This window comes from Scyliorhinus torazame, chromosome 17, assembly GCF_047496885.1.
Source record: "Scyliorhinus torazame isolate Kashiwa2021f chromosome 17, sScyTor2.1, whole genome shotgun sequence".
Taxonomy (NCBI): Eukaryota; Metazoa; Chordata; class Chondrichthyes; order Carcharhiniformes; family Scyliorhinidae; genus Scyliorhinus; species Scyliorhinus torazame.
This window is the reverse complement of record NC_092723.1, coordinates 188,069,931-188,085,833: the sequence shown is the minus strand read 5'-3', so window position 1 is coordinate 188,085,833 and position 15,903 is coordinate 188,069,931. Positions and strand designations below refer to the sequence as shown.

General features: G+C 42.8%; 1 protein-coding gene across 3 annotated transcripts in view; it reads left to right on the top strand.

Annotated features, from left to right (window-relative positions):
- Positions 1-15,903, top strand: part of smg1 (SMG1 nonsense mediated mRNA decay associated PI3K related kinase) — a 186,950-nt gene that overhangs the window by 87,392 nt on the left and 83,655 nt on the right. For all 3 annotated transcript variants that reach the window (XM_072481861.1, XM_072481863.1, XM_072481862.1), the window contains 10 exons: positions 1,458-1,567; positions 2,242-2,389; positions 3,699-3,858; positions 4,484-4,604; positions 5,488-5,736; positions 6,301-6,588; positions 6,682-6,826; positions 9,694-9,832; positions 10,418-10,639; positions 13,605-13,785. In XM_072481861.1, the coding sequence (XP_072337962.1) occupies positions 1,458-1,567; positions 2,242-2,389; positions 3,699-3,858; positions 4,484-4,604; positions 5,488-5,736; positions 6,301-6,588; positions 6,682-6,826; positions 9,694-9,832; positions 10,418-10,639; positions 13,605-13,785 (1,763 nt within the window). The remainder of the gene's footprint in view (positions 1-1,457; positions 1,568-2,241; positions 2,390-3,698; positions 3,859-4,483; positions 4,605-5,487; positions 5,737-6,300; positions 6,589-6,681; positions 6,827-9,693; positions 9,833-10,417; positions 10,640-13,604; positions 13,786-15,903) is intronic.

Below are 15,903 nucleotides of genomic sequence, written 5' to 3'. Positions count from 1 at the left end.
ACACACACACACACACCACTATCAAGGTCCCCGCTGAGATCCAATGATGGACAATGTGGATTATTTCCCATACCTCGGAAGCATCCTCCCAAGGTATTTTCATCCTTCCTTAAAGAAGGAGATGAAAACTGCACACCTTATTTGAGATCGGGCCTCACCAATACCCTGTATTACTGCCCAATACCCTGTATAACTGGAGGGTAACATCCTTTATGTTCAATTCCTTGTAATAAAGGATAGCCTTCCATTAGCTGCATTGATTACATGCTGCACCTGCGTGAGAACATCGAGATCCTTCTGCAGTTCTCAGTTTAGGGCATATTCTGTTTTCTTTTTTAATCCTTCTGGCAAACAGAATCTTGTTGATCTCCAATTTGAAATAAATTTATCTATGACCAATTGCTGTTTGCAGAAGAGTACAAAACCTCTACCAAACTTTACTATTTGTGTCTGTTTCCTGATTTCACTCCTGAAGGACCTGGCTTTAATTATTTTTTTTGACTATGCCCCATAGTTGTAGATTCCCCAAACAATTAAAGTAGTTTCTCCCAATCTACTCCATCTGTCCTTAATATCTTAAACTCCAATCAAATTACCCCTTTACTGCCTAAATTCCAGGGAATATAACCCTACCCTGTGCAAGCTTTCCACTTCATGTAACCCTTAGAGTCCTGGTATAACTCTGTCAAATTGATGCCGTACTTCCTCCAAAGCCAGTATATACTTCCTAAGGTGTGGTGACCAGAGCTGCTGTCTGCAGTCATAAGTGTGGCCTAGCCAGCCCTTTACATAAATGGAGCATAACTTCTATCCTAATACAAAGGCAAAGCACTGCAGATTCTGGATACCTGAAATCAGTAATAAACGTGGTGAATCATTGAAGCCTGACAGATTCTTATGGGATGCCACCAGTTCGAACCTGTCAATTTGTGTACCTATCAGTTATCCTATTCTTTGTTTCCTGCCACTCATTCAATATCCTAACAGGATCAGTAATTTGTTCTTCGAGTTACCCAACAGTTTCTTTGGATTAACGTTATTAAATTCCTCCTGAAAGTCCATATGAATAACCTGTGGGCGTCCACTCTTCAAAACAGTTCAATTGGGTTTGTTACACATGACCTGCCCTGTACAAATATATACTGACACCCTGTGATCAGCTAAAAATTACCAAGATGTTCAGTCACCTTTTCCTTAATTATAGACTCTATTAAATTCCTGATGATCCATGTTCAAGCTGATTAGTCTTGTAATTTCCTGGTCCCCGCCCTCACCTTTCTTAAAGACCATCATCCTCTTCAGCCAAATCTTGCTCATTTACAATGTTCAGTATTGATAGAAGCTTTTTAAGTGTATGGTTTAGGATTTTTCTGTTCAGTTGATGATTTATGGATATTACTGTTAGAAGGTTGACCTGTGAGTTGCAAGTGTATTAACATTTGGTGGTTTTGCTGCAGAGCCCTTGGGAGCTTTGAGTGTGGTGATTTCCCTGCATGTCAGGAACAACTGGAACTATTACCTGGGGAAGACATTAATTTCATCAATGGAGCTGCTAAAGAAAAATTAGGTATGTAACAGAATAAAACCCATGTGAGCCTGATGCAGAATATCCTTTCCCCATAGAATTTTTACTGATTGAATACCAGGAGTGCTTATAACATACAAACAGGAATAGGTACTTCAGCTCCTTGAACTGGGTTGGTCATACAGTTTAAGATCATGGTTAACATGTGACTTAACTCCATCTTCCCATCTTTTATCATGTCCTTTGCGCACACCTACAAATATATTATCTACTTCTGTTTTGAAAATTCCCCAAGTACTCAACATCCGAAGCCTGTTCTGCTTTGTTTTTAAACACCTTAATTAGGTCCCCAGGGAATACAAACCCAAGTTTATGTAGCATATCCTCATTATTTAACCCTTTTAGAGGAATTTGGTAGAATCAGTGCTGTACCCTTCCATGGCCAATATATTCCTGGGATCCGCTGCCCAAAACTGAATATAGCGCGACAGAGCAGACCTGACCAGGCTCTGTCCAACCCTCCCTTGTATGTGCAGTGCAGTATACTTGATAAAAGATATTTTAACACATTAAGACTAAAACAAGTTGCTTTCAGAAAATCTTAATTTTTTTCCATAATTCCATTGGTTCATGGATATATTTAAATTATCTGCACTTCCAAATAAGACATTTCTTGGGTTAAATATTTAACAAATATTTAAAATTTATGTTTTTAGACATGAAAAAGCTGCTTCCAAGCATGATGAGTCCTGACCCAAGGGAGCTTCAAAAAGCCATTGAGGTTCAACTAATGAGGAGTGCTGTTTGTTTTTCCTCTACTATTGAACAAACAGAACAAGAAAAGAAACTACAGAGCAGCACTGAGTAAGTGCATCGGATAGTGTTCTATATCTTTTCATTATGTTGGATTGTGAATCATTTTCATGGCATTTTTAAATTACATAAACAAATAGAGGAGGAGAAGACCATTGCACCTTTTAAAAAAGTATATATATTAATTTGTGGGATGTGGGCTTTGGTGGTGAGGTCTGCAATTATTGCCCATCCCTAATTGCCCTCGACGATGGTGGTGAGTCACCACCTTGAACGGCTGCAGGCCATATGGTGTAGGTACACCCACAGTGCAGTTAGGGAGGGAATACAGGATTTTGATTCAGCAACAGTGAAGGAACGGCAATATATTTCCAAGTCAGGATGGGAGTTTGCAGGTGGTGGTGTTCCCATTCATCTGCCCTTGGCCTTCTAGGTGGTAGAGGTTAGGGGATTGAAGGTGCTGCTGAAGGATCCTTGCTCTCTCATTCACTATGATCTTGGCTGACCTTCGTCTTCAACTCCACCATCCTATCCCTTGATTCCCTGAGAGACCAACAATCTGTGTATTTCAGCCTTGTATATATTGAATGATGGCACATTCACAACCCTCTGCATTGGAGAATTCCAAAGATTCATGGCCCTTTTGCGTGAAGACATTTCTCCTCATCTCCGGTGTAAATGATTGCGCCTTTACCTGCAATTGTGCCCAGGTTCTAGATTCACCAGTTGGGGGAAACAATGTCTGTGTCAACCCTGTCTGGAGCAATGCTTCACAGAAGGCTGCCAAAAAGTAGTGTCTGTGATTCTTATTCCAACCCTCAACATCATAGAATCTCCCTACAGTGCAGAAAAAGGCCATTCAGCCCATAGAGTCTGAGCCGACCCTCCGAACGAGAACCTCACCCAGGCACCCCCGCATAATTCCCACAACCCTGGAACCCCACCTATCTTTTGGACACTATGGGGCAATTAGGACTGTGGGAGGAGACCAGATCACTCAGAGGAAACCCACACAGAAATGGGGAGAGCGTGCAAACTCCACACAGACAGCCACCTGAGGTTTGAATCAAACCCAGGTCCCTGGCACTGAGACAGCAGTGCAAACCACTGTGCCACCATGCCGCCCTTAGTTTTGGCTGTCCAGTTTTAAAATGAAATACTCCCATGTTTGCTTTCTTCTTGTAAATCTGCAGTTGAGCACCTCTAAGCAACAGGTTAACTCACCTTCGCCCTGACAGCCGGGATGAATTAAGAATTTTATTTTGTACCAGTTAAAGCAAAGTAAATTATGTTCTGTTAAAGTAACTAGCTTGCTTATAATATATTTGAATTGGTGTTGATACAAGTTTTTATGGTTTAGAAATACAGTCCGGTATCTGAAGCAGATGGCACGGATTGCTGTTGGACCATTGAGACTGTCCACCTTATCGATGGCAGGTTCTCTGCCAATGCTGAGCACTCTGCAGCTGTACTGCTCCACTGCACTTGAGAACACGGTGACAAATAAGCTGTCCACGGAGGTAAGTTTATTACAGTTTCAGTGACTAGGACTTGTTTCTCCTAAATACAGTATGTCACGTAATCCCAGTACGTTAGGGGAGGCGGTGGTGGAGTGATCTTGTCACTGGACTAGCAATCCAGAGAGACACGGGGTTCACTGGGGATCCAGGTTCGAATCTTCTGTGGCGGGTGAAATTTGACTTCAATAAAATTCAGGATTTAAAAGTCGAGGGCAGTCAGGGATGGGCAATAAATGCCCACGTCCCATGAGTGGATTTCTAAAAATACAATAAAAGGGAAGCTTAGAGATGTCTGCTCCATTAAGTGTTTCCATGCATAACTCTAAGACAAAATGTAATTAATATAGCAGTCAATTGGACTGTTCTCCAATTCATTTTATCTCTTATCAATTCTTATCCAAAATCCTATTTGTTGTGCAATGCAACTTGAGGTGGGGATTTCTTGTTTAGCGTGGGAAGGTGATGGTGCCCTCTCCAGGAGTGTCACACCACTTTGCTCTGGTCTCAAGCTGGGTCCTAACTCTCTCTGCAAGTTCCCTTCACTTTAACTGCAGTGGGAGTGGGTGTGCATTTTGTACTGATTTGGAATGATGAAATTGATGGTAACTGACGCTTTTTTGTCTAGGATTGCCTTCTGCCACTGTATAGTGAAGCTCTGCAGTCCTGTAAACAGCATGATGTCCGCCCATGGCTTCAGGCTTTAAGATACACGGTATACCAAGCTCGTTTAGCTGAAAAATTGATAGGTAAGAGAATATTTAAAATGAACAGAACAAAGTGGCATCGTAAAAACAGCTCACTCGCCAGGTGTGTTCATTAGTTCTTCATGACCTCAGAACTGCACAGTTAGAACTTCCATTATCTGCTGTAATGGAGATTGTCCTCTCTCTGTCCTCATGCACACTCTCTCTGACTCTCTCTCTCTCTCTCTCTCTCTCTCTCTCTCTCTGTACTCATGCACACTCTCTCTCTCTCTCTCTCTGACACTCTCTCTCTCTCTCTCTCTCTCTCTCTCTCTCTACTCATGCACACTCTCTCTAACGCACTCTCTCTAACACACTCTCTCTCTGACTCTCTCTCTCTGACACTCTCTCTCTGACACTCTCTCTCTGACACTCTCTCTCTGACACTCTCTCTCTGACACACTCTCGCTCTCTCACACTCTCTCTCACACTCTTTCTGACTCTCACTCTCTCTGACTCTCACTCTCTGACACACTTTCTCTGTGACTCTGACACTCTGACTGACTCTCTCCGCTCTTTCTCTCTCTCTCAACACTTTTTCTCTCGTGCTTCATCACCCGCTGGGTAAATATTTGTCAGATAATAGAGTTCCTACCTTTTGATCATCCAAACGAAATCCAAGTGCAAAACAAATAAGAAAATAACTAAAATGAGGGGAAGTTACACAAGACTAAGTCATTTTGCTAGATAATTGGGCAAGAGCCAGTCAACGAATGTTGTGCCATATAGTGGTTCAAGTAGTGCACCTGGTATATATCTTGGAATATAAAAGGAGGTTTGCGATTTAGAAGACTAATTTCAATATTTTTGATTGGTTGACATGCAATTTAAATGTTCATAATTACTCTAAACTGAACCATTGAAAATATTTTTATTTTTTGTCCAGGTTCCAGCACTTCAGTTAATGGGCATCTCATGGAACTTGGTCTCACAGCAGTTAAGTTTGCTCGGAAACAGGGGAATGTCCTTTTGGCCTCCAAACTCCTCGAGCAGTGCAGTAAGACTTCGTTGAGCGATGCTAGCACAACCCAAGATTTAGTCCATGTATTCAAACAGATGTCATTGCATGGCACTGTGAATGAAAAGTGGGGACCAGAACTTGATATTGAGAAATCAAAGCTGTTGTATACTGCAGGTAACTAAAGGATATATTTGCATTTAATATTTGTATGAAATCGTATTGTTTTCTGTCTTCCCTTCATCTTTGCCCCTGCTGAAAGAGGTGGAAAGAGGTTCACTGCTTTCAGACCCTTTCCATCCTGCTCTGCAACAGTCCAGGAGAATTATTTTGTTCTCCTCTTCCCCTTGAGGATATGGAATATACTCTCTCTTTTCTTAAAGAACCACACAAGGTCAAGCACTGCTTCAAAGTAGTTGTTGAACTGTTAAACAACACTTCTGGGAATAAATATTTACCTTTACTATCACTGCTCGATCAGAGTGATGCCACATGCATTCGTGCTTTCTGCAGTGGGGACTTGCTGTTTTGTTTCAAATGGTGTGATGGGGTGGAAAGCAGCAGGAATATTGGGTCGCCACCAACGCCTTATTTCCATATAGCATTTATAGTACTTCAATATTTAACTCTGTTCTTTTGATCTTCTATCTAGTAAACTGTTTTGAAAGAATACATTATACCTTGATTAATAGATGAGAAATGATGTTACAATTATCTGAAACATTTGATCAATGTTAATAGGTCATTCTACACATGCCATGGAAATGCTGAGTTCCTGTGCCATAGTATATTGCAAATCCTCCAAAGCAGAATCTGCGGTTGCCAAGTCGATACTCACGTTGACTAAGTGGATTCAGGCAGAGTGGAAAGAAATGTCTATCCAGCTAAAGCAGGTTTTCCGAGCTCAACAGCAAAAATCCATTACTGGATTGCCAACGTTGGCAAAAAACATACATACTTTGGCTGAACTGATCCCTCTGAGTTTAATGGAAGAAGTGGCTTGCCCCAAAATGGTGGTTGAATCAACAGGTAAGTGTGCTGACAATTTCCACTGCAATGAGCAAAAGATTTGTACGCTTTTAACAAACAATTAAGATTGCATTCAAATTGTTCTATTTTCAGTAAATATTGGGGTTGGAGAACCTGACTTCATTTTAGGGCAGCTGTATCATCTATCAGCAGTTCAAGCACCTGAAATAGCCAAATCTTGGGCGGCGTTGGCGAGTTGGGCTTACAGATGGGGCAGGAAGGTGGTTGATAATGCGAGGTAAGTGTGTGGATAATTTTGCTTTTTAAACTATTCAGTCGCCATAGCTTTGCACATGGGACCTTATCAAGTGTATTCTTCGAGTGCAGTTTGGTTAGGCGGCAGGAATAATCTACCAGAGTATTGAGATATAATTCAGTCACTGTTTTAAATTAATATATTTTAACCCTTGCAGCTAGAGTACCCTGGATGACTAAGGATATTGATGATAAAATAAGGAAGAAAAAAGCAGCATATGATGCATGCCGGATTAATAGTAGCAATAGAAATCAATAGAGTATTTCAATTGTAGGAGAGAAGATAAGGCTGGAATAATGAACAGTAAGAAGCCTTACAACACCAGGTTAAAGTCCAACAGGTTTGTTTCAAACACAAGCTTTCGGAGCACTGCTCCTTCCTCAGGTGAGTGCTCTGAAAGCTGGTGATTGAAACAAACCTGTTGATCTTTAACCTGGTGTTGTAAGACTTCTTACTGTGCCCACCACAGTCCAACGCCGGTATCTCCACATCATGGAATAAGGAAGGCTAAGAGGAAGCATGAGGTTTGGAAGGCAAGCTGTGCTAAAACAAATAGCAATTTCAAGATGGTCAGCAAGAGAGCTGGGAGTGAAATGAGGAGAAACTTTACTCAGCTGTTGGGGTTTGGAATGCGCTACCTGGGAGAGTGGTGGAGGCGGATTCCACAGGAGGTTTCAAAAGACAGCTAGATATAGATTTGAAAGTGATGAATTTAGAGGGCTACAGAGAAAGGGCTGTGGAATGGGCCTAGCTAGGTTACTCTTTTGGGAACTGGTGCAGACACGATGGACGAATGGCCTCCTGTGCTGTAAATAACAAACAAAGCTTTTATGTAATTTTTACATTAATTGGAAAACTTGCTGGAAAATTGGGAAGCAGGGAGGCAGAGTTGGTTGGAACTGTTCTCTGCAGTACACAGAGGAGCTGGAAATTTCAAAATCACGGTGGTGTAATTATAGCATATGTTAATATAAAATGCCTTTATTCTAAATCTACAGTGTCTGATTCTGGACACCGTTTATGAAGGTGGTTGTGAATTGAGATTTATTAGAATGAAATCAGAAATGTTAGGCTTAAGTTAAGGAAACAGGTTGTTGTCCTTTAGAGTAGTGCAGGTTAAGGGGAAAATTGTTCTAAAATCTTCCATTTTGCACTTTTCACAACCACCAAATGGCTCAATGCTCTTACAGTCAATGCAGTTCTTTTTGAAGTGTAGACACTTATAATATGGGAAACGTGGCTGCCAATATGTGCCCACCAAAATCCCACAACCAGCGATGCAATGACTAGATAATCTACTTTTTGTGATGTTGACCGAGGCGTAGTATTGGCCGGGACACCAGGGATAACTCCCCTGTTCTTTTTTGAATTAGTGCCGTGGGATCATTTGCATCCGTCCGGGCAGGCCAATGGGGCTTCAATTTAACACCTCATCTGAGAAACGGCACCTCCGGCAGTGCGGTGCTCCCTCAGTACTATAATAGAATGTCAGTCTTGATTTTTGTGCCCATGCGCTGGAGGTGAACTTGTACCTGAAACTTTAGCTCAATTGGTACACTCTTGCCTCTCAGTCACAAAGCTGACACAAAATCATCAGCTATAGAGGAACTGTCTCCATTGACAAATAAGTCAGTAACCAGAAGACACAGGTTTAAGTTGATGGGGAGAAAATACAGACCAGGTGAGATTTTTTGGAATACGATTGTGACATAGGATGCTCCGAGAGGATGGCAGAAGCAGGTGTTATGATCGCCTAGCCAGCCCTGAACAGTGGCTAAGATACTGAACCAGATGTGTAACTTTTTTAAGACTTCCATAAGATCAATTTGTTCCAGGAGTAGTAATATAAGAAAAAGGGCTTGGCTATTTTTAAAACAAAAGTAAAGAAAAAACATTATTTAAAGTTTTATTACCTTCTCTAACATTAGCAGATTACATGCAGTTTATTAACCTTAACATATGAGTTCCCATTATACAACACAGTAACAGAACATGCAGCTTGCATGCCACTTTCGCAGGCAAAGGCAATACTTGCATTTATGAAGCAATTTTCTTCTGTTAGGGACATTTGTTAAGAATCCTTTCCCATAGCCTGCATGGTGGCAACTTTTCCTGCTTGGTTTCCACCACCTTCTCTAACTGTTCAAAACATCATTTTCTCTCTCTCTAAGCTCAGCCCACCCCTCAAACAAAGGTTTTCCCCTGAGGTGGCCAGACTTGAATTTATTCTTGTTATCTTAGCTGATTGCCCACTCCCGTTCATGCAAAAGAACAGGGCTATGCCGTTTGTATGCAACTAAGCTTCCATTGATTGACATAGGTCATTGGACTCTGATGGGCTGATGGCTGGTTAAGCAATGTTGTCCCGAATGACAATGGATCTTAAGTGGATCATCCTGGCTGAACTGGGACATCCTGTGTATTCCCACTAACAAGGTCAAGTCTGAATGGGACAAGGTAACTCAAGCTGTGGCATATCCCTCTGACTCTGCTGCTTAGCAGTCTTTTTAACCCCTAAATTGCCTGCCATATCTTGACCTCATTTTTGGACTCAAGTTCCTAATATCTCCCTATCATGACACGGGTACAGTAAAAAATGTAAAAACCGAATTGGTACTTGAAAGGGAAAGATTTGCAGGGCTATGGGGAAAGGAGGAGGGACTATGACTGATTGGACAACGCGGAGCCAGTAAAAGGAGGGTGGGTCAAATGGCTTGTTGTGTGGAAGGAAGTGTGTGCGCAAAATATTCAGTATTTTAGAGATTGTCAATATATTGGCCCATTTATACTAAAAGCGTTGTGTTTCTTGTAAAGAATGAATATCTATTTTTGGGTCTACTTTGATACAGTCAGGGTGAAGGTGTTCCACTCCTGGCCAGAGAGAAGACAGAAGTTCAAAATCTACTTCCAGAAAACATTTCTGAAGAAGACAAGGAAGCTATTTACGGAATTCTAGGGCAAGCTATGTGTCGCCCAACCGGAATTCAGGTAGATGCTCGAAACGGATGTGCTTTTCTGTTTATCATTTGTTATTAAATTGAAAATACTTTTTGCATTGAAGAATAATCCAAGCTATAAACTGTCACAGGGAAAAGTATTTTAATTCTTAGGGGTATCTTAAGTATCTTAATTCCTTAGGGCAGCACGGTAGCATTGTGGATAGCACAAATGCTTCACAGCTCCAGGGTCCCAGGTTCGATTCCGGCTTGGGTCACTGTCTGTGCGGAGTCTGCACATCCTCCCCGTGGGTTTCCTCCCACAGTCCAAAGATGTGCGGGTTAGGTGGATTGGCCATGCTAAATTGCCCATAGTGTCCAAAATTGCCCTTAGTGTTGGGTGGGGTTACTGGGTTATGGGGATAGGATGGAGGTGTGGACCTTGGGTAGGGTGCTCTTTCCAAGAGCCGGTGCAGACTCGATGGGCCGAATGGCCTCCTTCTGCACTGTAAATTCTATGACTATGAATTCAGTTTGTATTTTTCAAATACTTTGTAAGATATTTATTTCTACTTTCTTTCTGTTAACACAAACTGACTCTGTAGTCTACCTTTTTTTTTCTAAAAATTGTGTTCAGGATGAAGACTTGGCCCTGCAGATAAATGACGATGAAGAAGATGACATGGTGGAGGTTATTTGGCGGCAGTTGATGACGAACTGCCCGTGGCTTGGTGACCAGGATGAGAGTGTTGTAGAAGGATTAATTGAAGTATGGAGAAAGGTTGTAGACAGGATATTCAACCTTTATAAACTTTCTTGCAAAGCGTACTTCACTTTCCTTAAACTGAATGCCGGTCAGGTTAGTAATCAAATTACTTGTCATAGTTGTCAGTTTTACGCTCTTTGGGGATGTGACTGGTTGGGTGTTTTTGGGTAGCTTGTCCCAATCAATTTGTGGCAATGAAATCCTCTGGAGTGACATGTTGGCACAATGTCTTCCCACATTTTCATATGAAGTCTCTAATTTTTAAAAACCTCATCCGCTGCAGGAAAAGGTTTGCATGAGTTGGTTCCAACTATTGTCTTCTACTGGGAGTTCCAAGAAACTGCCAATAGGAATCTGGTGATCTGTTCCGAAACATGCTCTGAAATTTTGGGTTGATGCTGCAAAATGTAGAGAGTGGCCCTTGCTAATACATTTCACAAGATCCAGTAGCTCAAGTTTCCTGATATGCCCTGCATTAAAGGTTCTGCAAGTGTTAAGTGTGTTGGTCACTGTTAGGGAGTATTTTATTTTGTACCCAAAACAACAACTCTTGTGGGTGAGCGCTACTGTAATCCAGAGGAGATCTTTTTGCTTGTCAGATATACCACTAATCCATTGCTGTGCATGATTTCTTATACTCTTGAGCATTTCCATTGGAATTACATTTCTGTGCAGCTTGAAATTACTAGCCAGGAAATCTTTCCATAAAGGGATAAATCTAAGATAGCCGAGAAGATCCACAGGCAGATTTGTATCTTTCAAACTGTGCGTTTGTGGGAATACAGTATCTCGAGCTCGAGGTTAAAGGATGTCCAACACCAATAGCTGCAACTTGACTGAATAAAGTTTATTCCTGGCTCAGGCTGTAAGAAAGTCATCAAAATGGTTAGAACAACTAGAACAAGTAACTCAAAACATTTGAAATAACTCAGCAGCAATTTTTATTGTTATCCACGTCAGAAAGCTTGGCCTACAGTCTGCCATTCTGATGCATTTGCCAGCTCTCAATAAACTGGGATCTGGATTCTGAGAGGAGGACCAGCCAGGCCGCAGCGGTCATGCACAGGTTGTGTAACATTAGGGATAGAGGAGTGATTCCTATGTTTGTGGCAATCTCTTAGTGGAATGTTCCACCTATAGCTCAGGATAAAGCCCACTATTCTCGAGCAAGTCACCTGGTACCACAGAATGATAGCAACACTGCAGCACCACCTTGGAATAGGGATGGGCACCCTGGCATTACGGCTGGAAAGGAATACTATAGAATTAGTTTTAACAAAGCCCTCTTTGTACGGAGAGGCTCATAGTGGCAGAAAGGAATGTATTAATCATTCCAAAAGTCATTGAAAGCTATAATAGTTAATTCTTCTTTTGAGTGTTAAATTGGTAGGATGATTAGAACTATTGCAATCCACGTGAGTGCAGAGTTCAAATCAACTACTAATCTAGTCCAGTCAATGCCCTGTTGTGAGAACCAAAATTGCCTAATGTTCTTCAGGCAAAAGGAATGCTGCTTAACTCGTGTTTTATTTCTGGAATGCCGCCAAACATGAGGTGTAACACTGCCTCTTGCTGATCTGGCAACTAGTAACCAGGATAGCTTTTACAGTGAGCAAAACATCAGACCCTTTCTGAGCAGGATTCACATTTTCTGGAAATCGTGCAGTGTGAGATGTAAAGGGGAGAATCATGAATAATGATTTGTGGAATTCTTTACAAATTAGAAAACCAGAACCAGGGGCGTCATTCTCCGACCCCCCCGCCGGGTTGGAGAATTGCCGGGGGCTGGCGTGAATCCCGCCCCGCCGGTTGCCAAAGTCTCCGGCACCAGAGATTCGGCGGGGGCGGGAATCGCGCCGCGCCGGTTGGCGGGCCCCCCCGCTCGATTCTCTGGCCCGGATGGGCCGAAGTCCCGCCGATAAATTGCCTGTCCCGCCGGCGTGGATTAAACCACCTACCTTACCGGCGGGACAAGGCGGTGTGGGCGGGCTCCAGGGTCCTGGGGGGGGCGCGGGGCGATCTGGCCCCGGGGGGTGCCCCCACGGTGGCCTGGCCCGCGATCGGGGCACAACGATCCGCGGGCGGGCCTGTGCCGTGGGGGCACTCTTTCCCTTCCGCCTCCGCCACGGTCTCCACCATGGCGGAGGAGGAAGAGACTCCCTCCACTGCGCATGCGTGGGAAACTGTCAGCGGCCACTGACGCTCCCGCACATGCGCCGCCCGGGGATGTAATTTCCGCGCCAGCTGGCGGGGCAACAAAGACCGTTTCCGCCAGCTGGCGGGGCGGAAATTCCTCCGGCGCCGGCCTAGCCCCTCAATGTTGGGGCTCGGCCCCCAAAGATGCGGAGCATTCCGCACCTTTGGGCCGGCGCGATGCCCATCTGATTGGCGCCGTTTTGGGCGCCGGTCGGTGGACATCGCGCCGTTTCCAGAGAATTTCGCCCCAGGTGTCCACAGAGAGCCAAAGTTTAGTTGATTAAAATTGAGGTGACCTTGATGGTCAGTACTAAGTTGACTTTCTTCCACTGATACTGACTTCTGATTCAGGCAAAATGGAATAAACTAAGAATAGTTTGAGAAGTTTTTAGTGAAAGTAGTACTATTATTACTAAGGTTTGTCACAAAATAGACTGGGGATAAAATTGCATAAAATCTTTCCCTCAAGGGTATGATTGTTAACAACCAAAAGAAAAAGTAAGAGTCCGGTTTAAAGTGAATCTTAGTGAATTAAGATCACATTATAATGGAAACAACATACCTTTCCCTCGAGTGGGTAGGTTGATAGGATGTTATTGTGAAAGTTGAAACAAATGGGGAGACCTATCTTTGTTTATATAATATTGTACCTGCTTTCATAAAACTGTTCTTTTGTGCATTTCTCCATTTCTTCCTGTATCGCCCTTAATATTAAATACATGAGAATTTTGCCAACTCTTGCAATGTGTTGCAAAATCTAATGCAATTGGCCCTAACGGCCTGCTTTTAACATTTTAACCTACTCCCATTGGAAGGTAAAATTAGTTGAATTTTAATGTTTGCTACATTGCTGTATTTGCAGGTTCATGTGGATGGTGAAGATCCCAAGGTGATACTTAATAATACCCCTGCTAAGCAAAGCAACGATGATGTCATTGTTATGGCTACTTTAAGGTTGTTAAGATTATTAGTAAAGCACGCTGGTGAACTCAGGGAGGGCTTGGAGCATGGCCTAGCCACCACCCCCACAGCTCCCTGGAGAGGCAAGTACTAAATAGTCTTGTATGTCACTGCTGATACTAAGCTTTTCTTTTCTGCCCATGAAAGAACAGGTTGAAATTAATTCAACAATAGCCAACATTTAGGCAGCCTTGTTATGGATTGAAATGATATTCTAGCTCTGTGAACTTTAGATATGCTGCTTTAATGAAAGTGGCAATGTGAAGGTTCCATACTGGTTATAGTTCTTATTTTTCTGGATTAACGAAGAATTTGCAGATGACACCAAATTGAAAGTGCTGGGGAAAACTGTCAAAATATGAGACGGCATTAATAAACTTGCAGAATTTATTGGTAATTGATGAATGAATAAGTGCAAGGTGGTGCATTTTGGTAGGAAGAATAAGGAAGTAAAGTACTAATTAGCTAATGAGACTAGGGCTGGGGAGCAAAGAAATCTAGGGACATGGAGATGTAAATCACTGCAACAGAGATAATTATAGTTTTAAAAAAATTAGTCAACAGCGTCTTTTGAAGAAGCTAACTTCTACTTCAGTTCTTGTATAGAACCATGGTTAGACCACACAGCTGTGTTCTGGGCTCCAATTTCTAGCGAAGGATGTAGTCTCTGAGCAATGTGCAAAAAAATCTTTATGATATTGGAACAGAGTTTTTAAAATTAATTTATGGGATGTGGATTTGGCCGACCAGGCCAGCATTTATTGCCCATCCCTAATTGCCCTTGATAAGATGGTAGTGAGCTGTTGCCTTGATTCGCTGCAGTCCCTATGATGTAGGTACATCCACAGTGCTGTTAGGGAGAGAGTTCCATGATTTTGACCCGGCGACAGTGAAGGGATGGTGATTTATTTCCAAGTTAGAATGATGAGTGACTTGGAGGGGAACTTCCAGGTGGTGGTTTTCCATGTGTCAGCTGCCCTTGTCCTAGACGGTAGTGGTCAAGGGTTTGGAAAGTGCTGCTTAAGGAGCCTTGGTGAGTTCCGTTCCTGCTGTGCATCTTGCAGATGGCACGTTGCTGTCACTGTGTGTAGGTGGTGGAGAGAATGAATGTTTATGAAGGGGAATGAATGTTTGTGGAAGGAGTGCCAGTCAAGCAGGTTGCTTTGCCCTTTATGTTGAGCTTCCTGAGTTCACCCAGGCAAATGGAGAGTATTCCGGCTGCACTCTTGATTTGTGCCTTGTCGATGGTGGACATGCTTTGGGGAGTCAGGAGATGAGTCACTCGCCGCAGGATTGACCTGCTCATAGCCACAGTATTTGTGTGGCTAGTTCAGTTCAGTTTCTGGTCAATGGTAACCCCCAGCATGTTGATAATGGGATTTAGCGATGAGAATGCTGTTGGAGCGTTCAGGGCCAGGGATAGATTCTCTCTTGTTGGAGATGGTCATTGCCTGGCACTTCTGTGGTGCGAATGTTACTTATCACTTGTCAGCCCAAGCCTGCATATTGTCCAGGCCTTGCTGCATTTGGGACATGGACTGCTTCAATGTCTTGAGTCATCGCGAATGGTGCTGAACACTGTGCAGTCATGAGCGAACATTCTCACTTCTGACCTTATGACAAAAGAAAGGGAGGTCATTGATGAATCAGCTGAAGATGGTTAGGCCCAGGACACTACTCGAGGGCTCCCTGCGATGATGTCCTGGAACTGAGATTATTGACCTCCAACTACCACAACCTTCTTCCTTGTGCTAGGTACGACTAACCAGCAGAGGGTTTCCCCCCTGATTCCCATTTACTCCTCTTTTTCTTCTCAGGGAAGCTTGAGCTTGGAGCTTTTTCTAAGAAAAGAGAAGGTGATGGCCGGGGTTTTTAAAATGATGAAACGGTTTAATAAGGCAGTGACGTAGAGAAGGTGTTTGCTGTTATGGCGAGACCAAGAACAGTGGTCATAAATATAAGATTGCACCAATCAAGTATGCAAGAAATTTGGAATAAACTACTTTATCCAGAGTGGTCAGAATGTGAATTTCGCTACCAGACTAGTTGTGGTGGCTAAAGGAAAGCTTGATAAAATTGAGGGATAAAGGAATTGGAGTATTTATTGGGGTTGGATGTTGAGGCTGGAAGGAGGTTTACACTTTGTGTTGTACATTCCATGTAATGTGTCTTTTGGGCTCAATTTCAAAAATCACACTTTC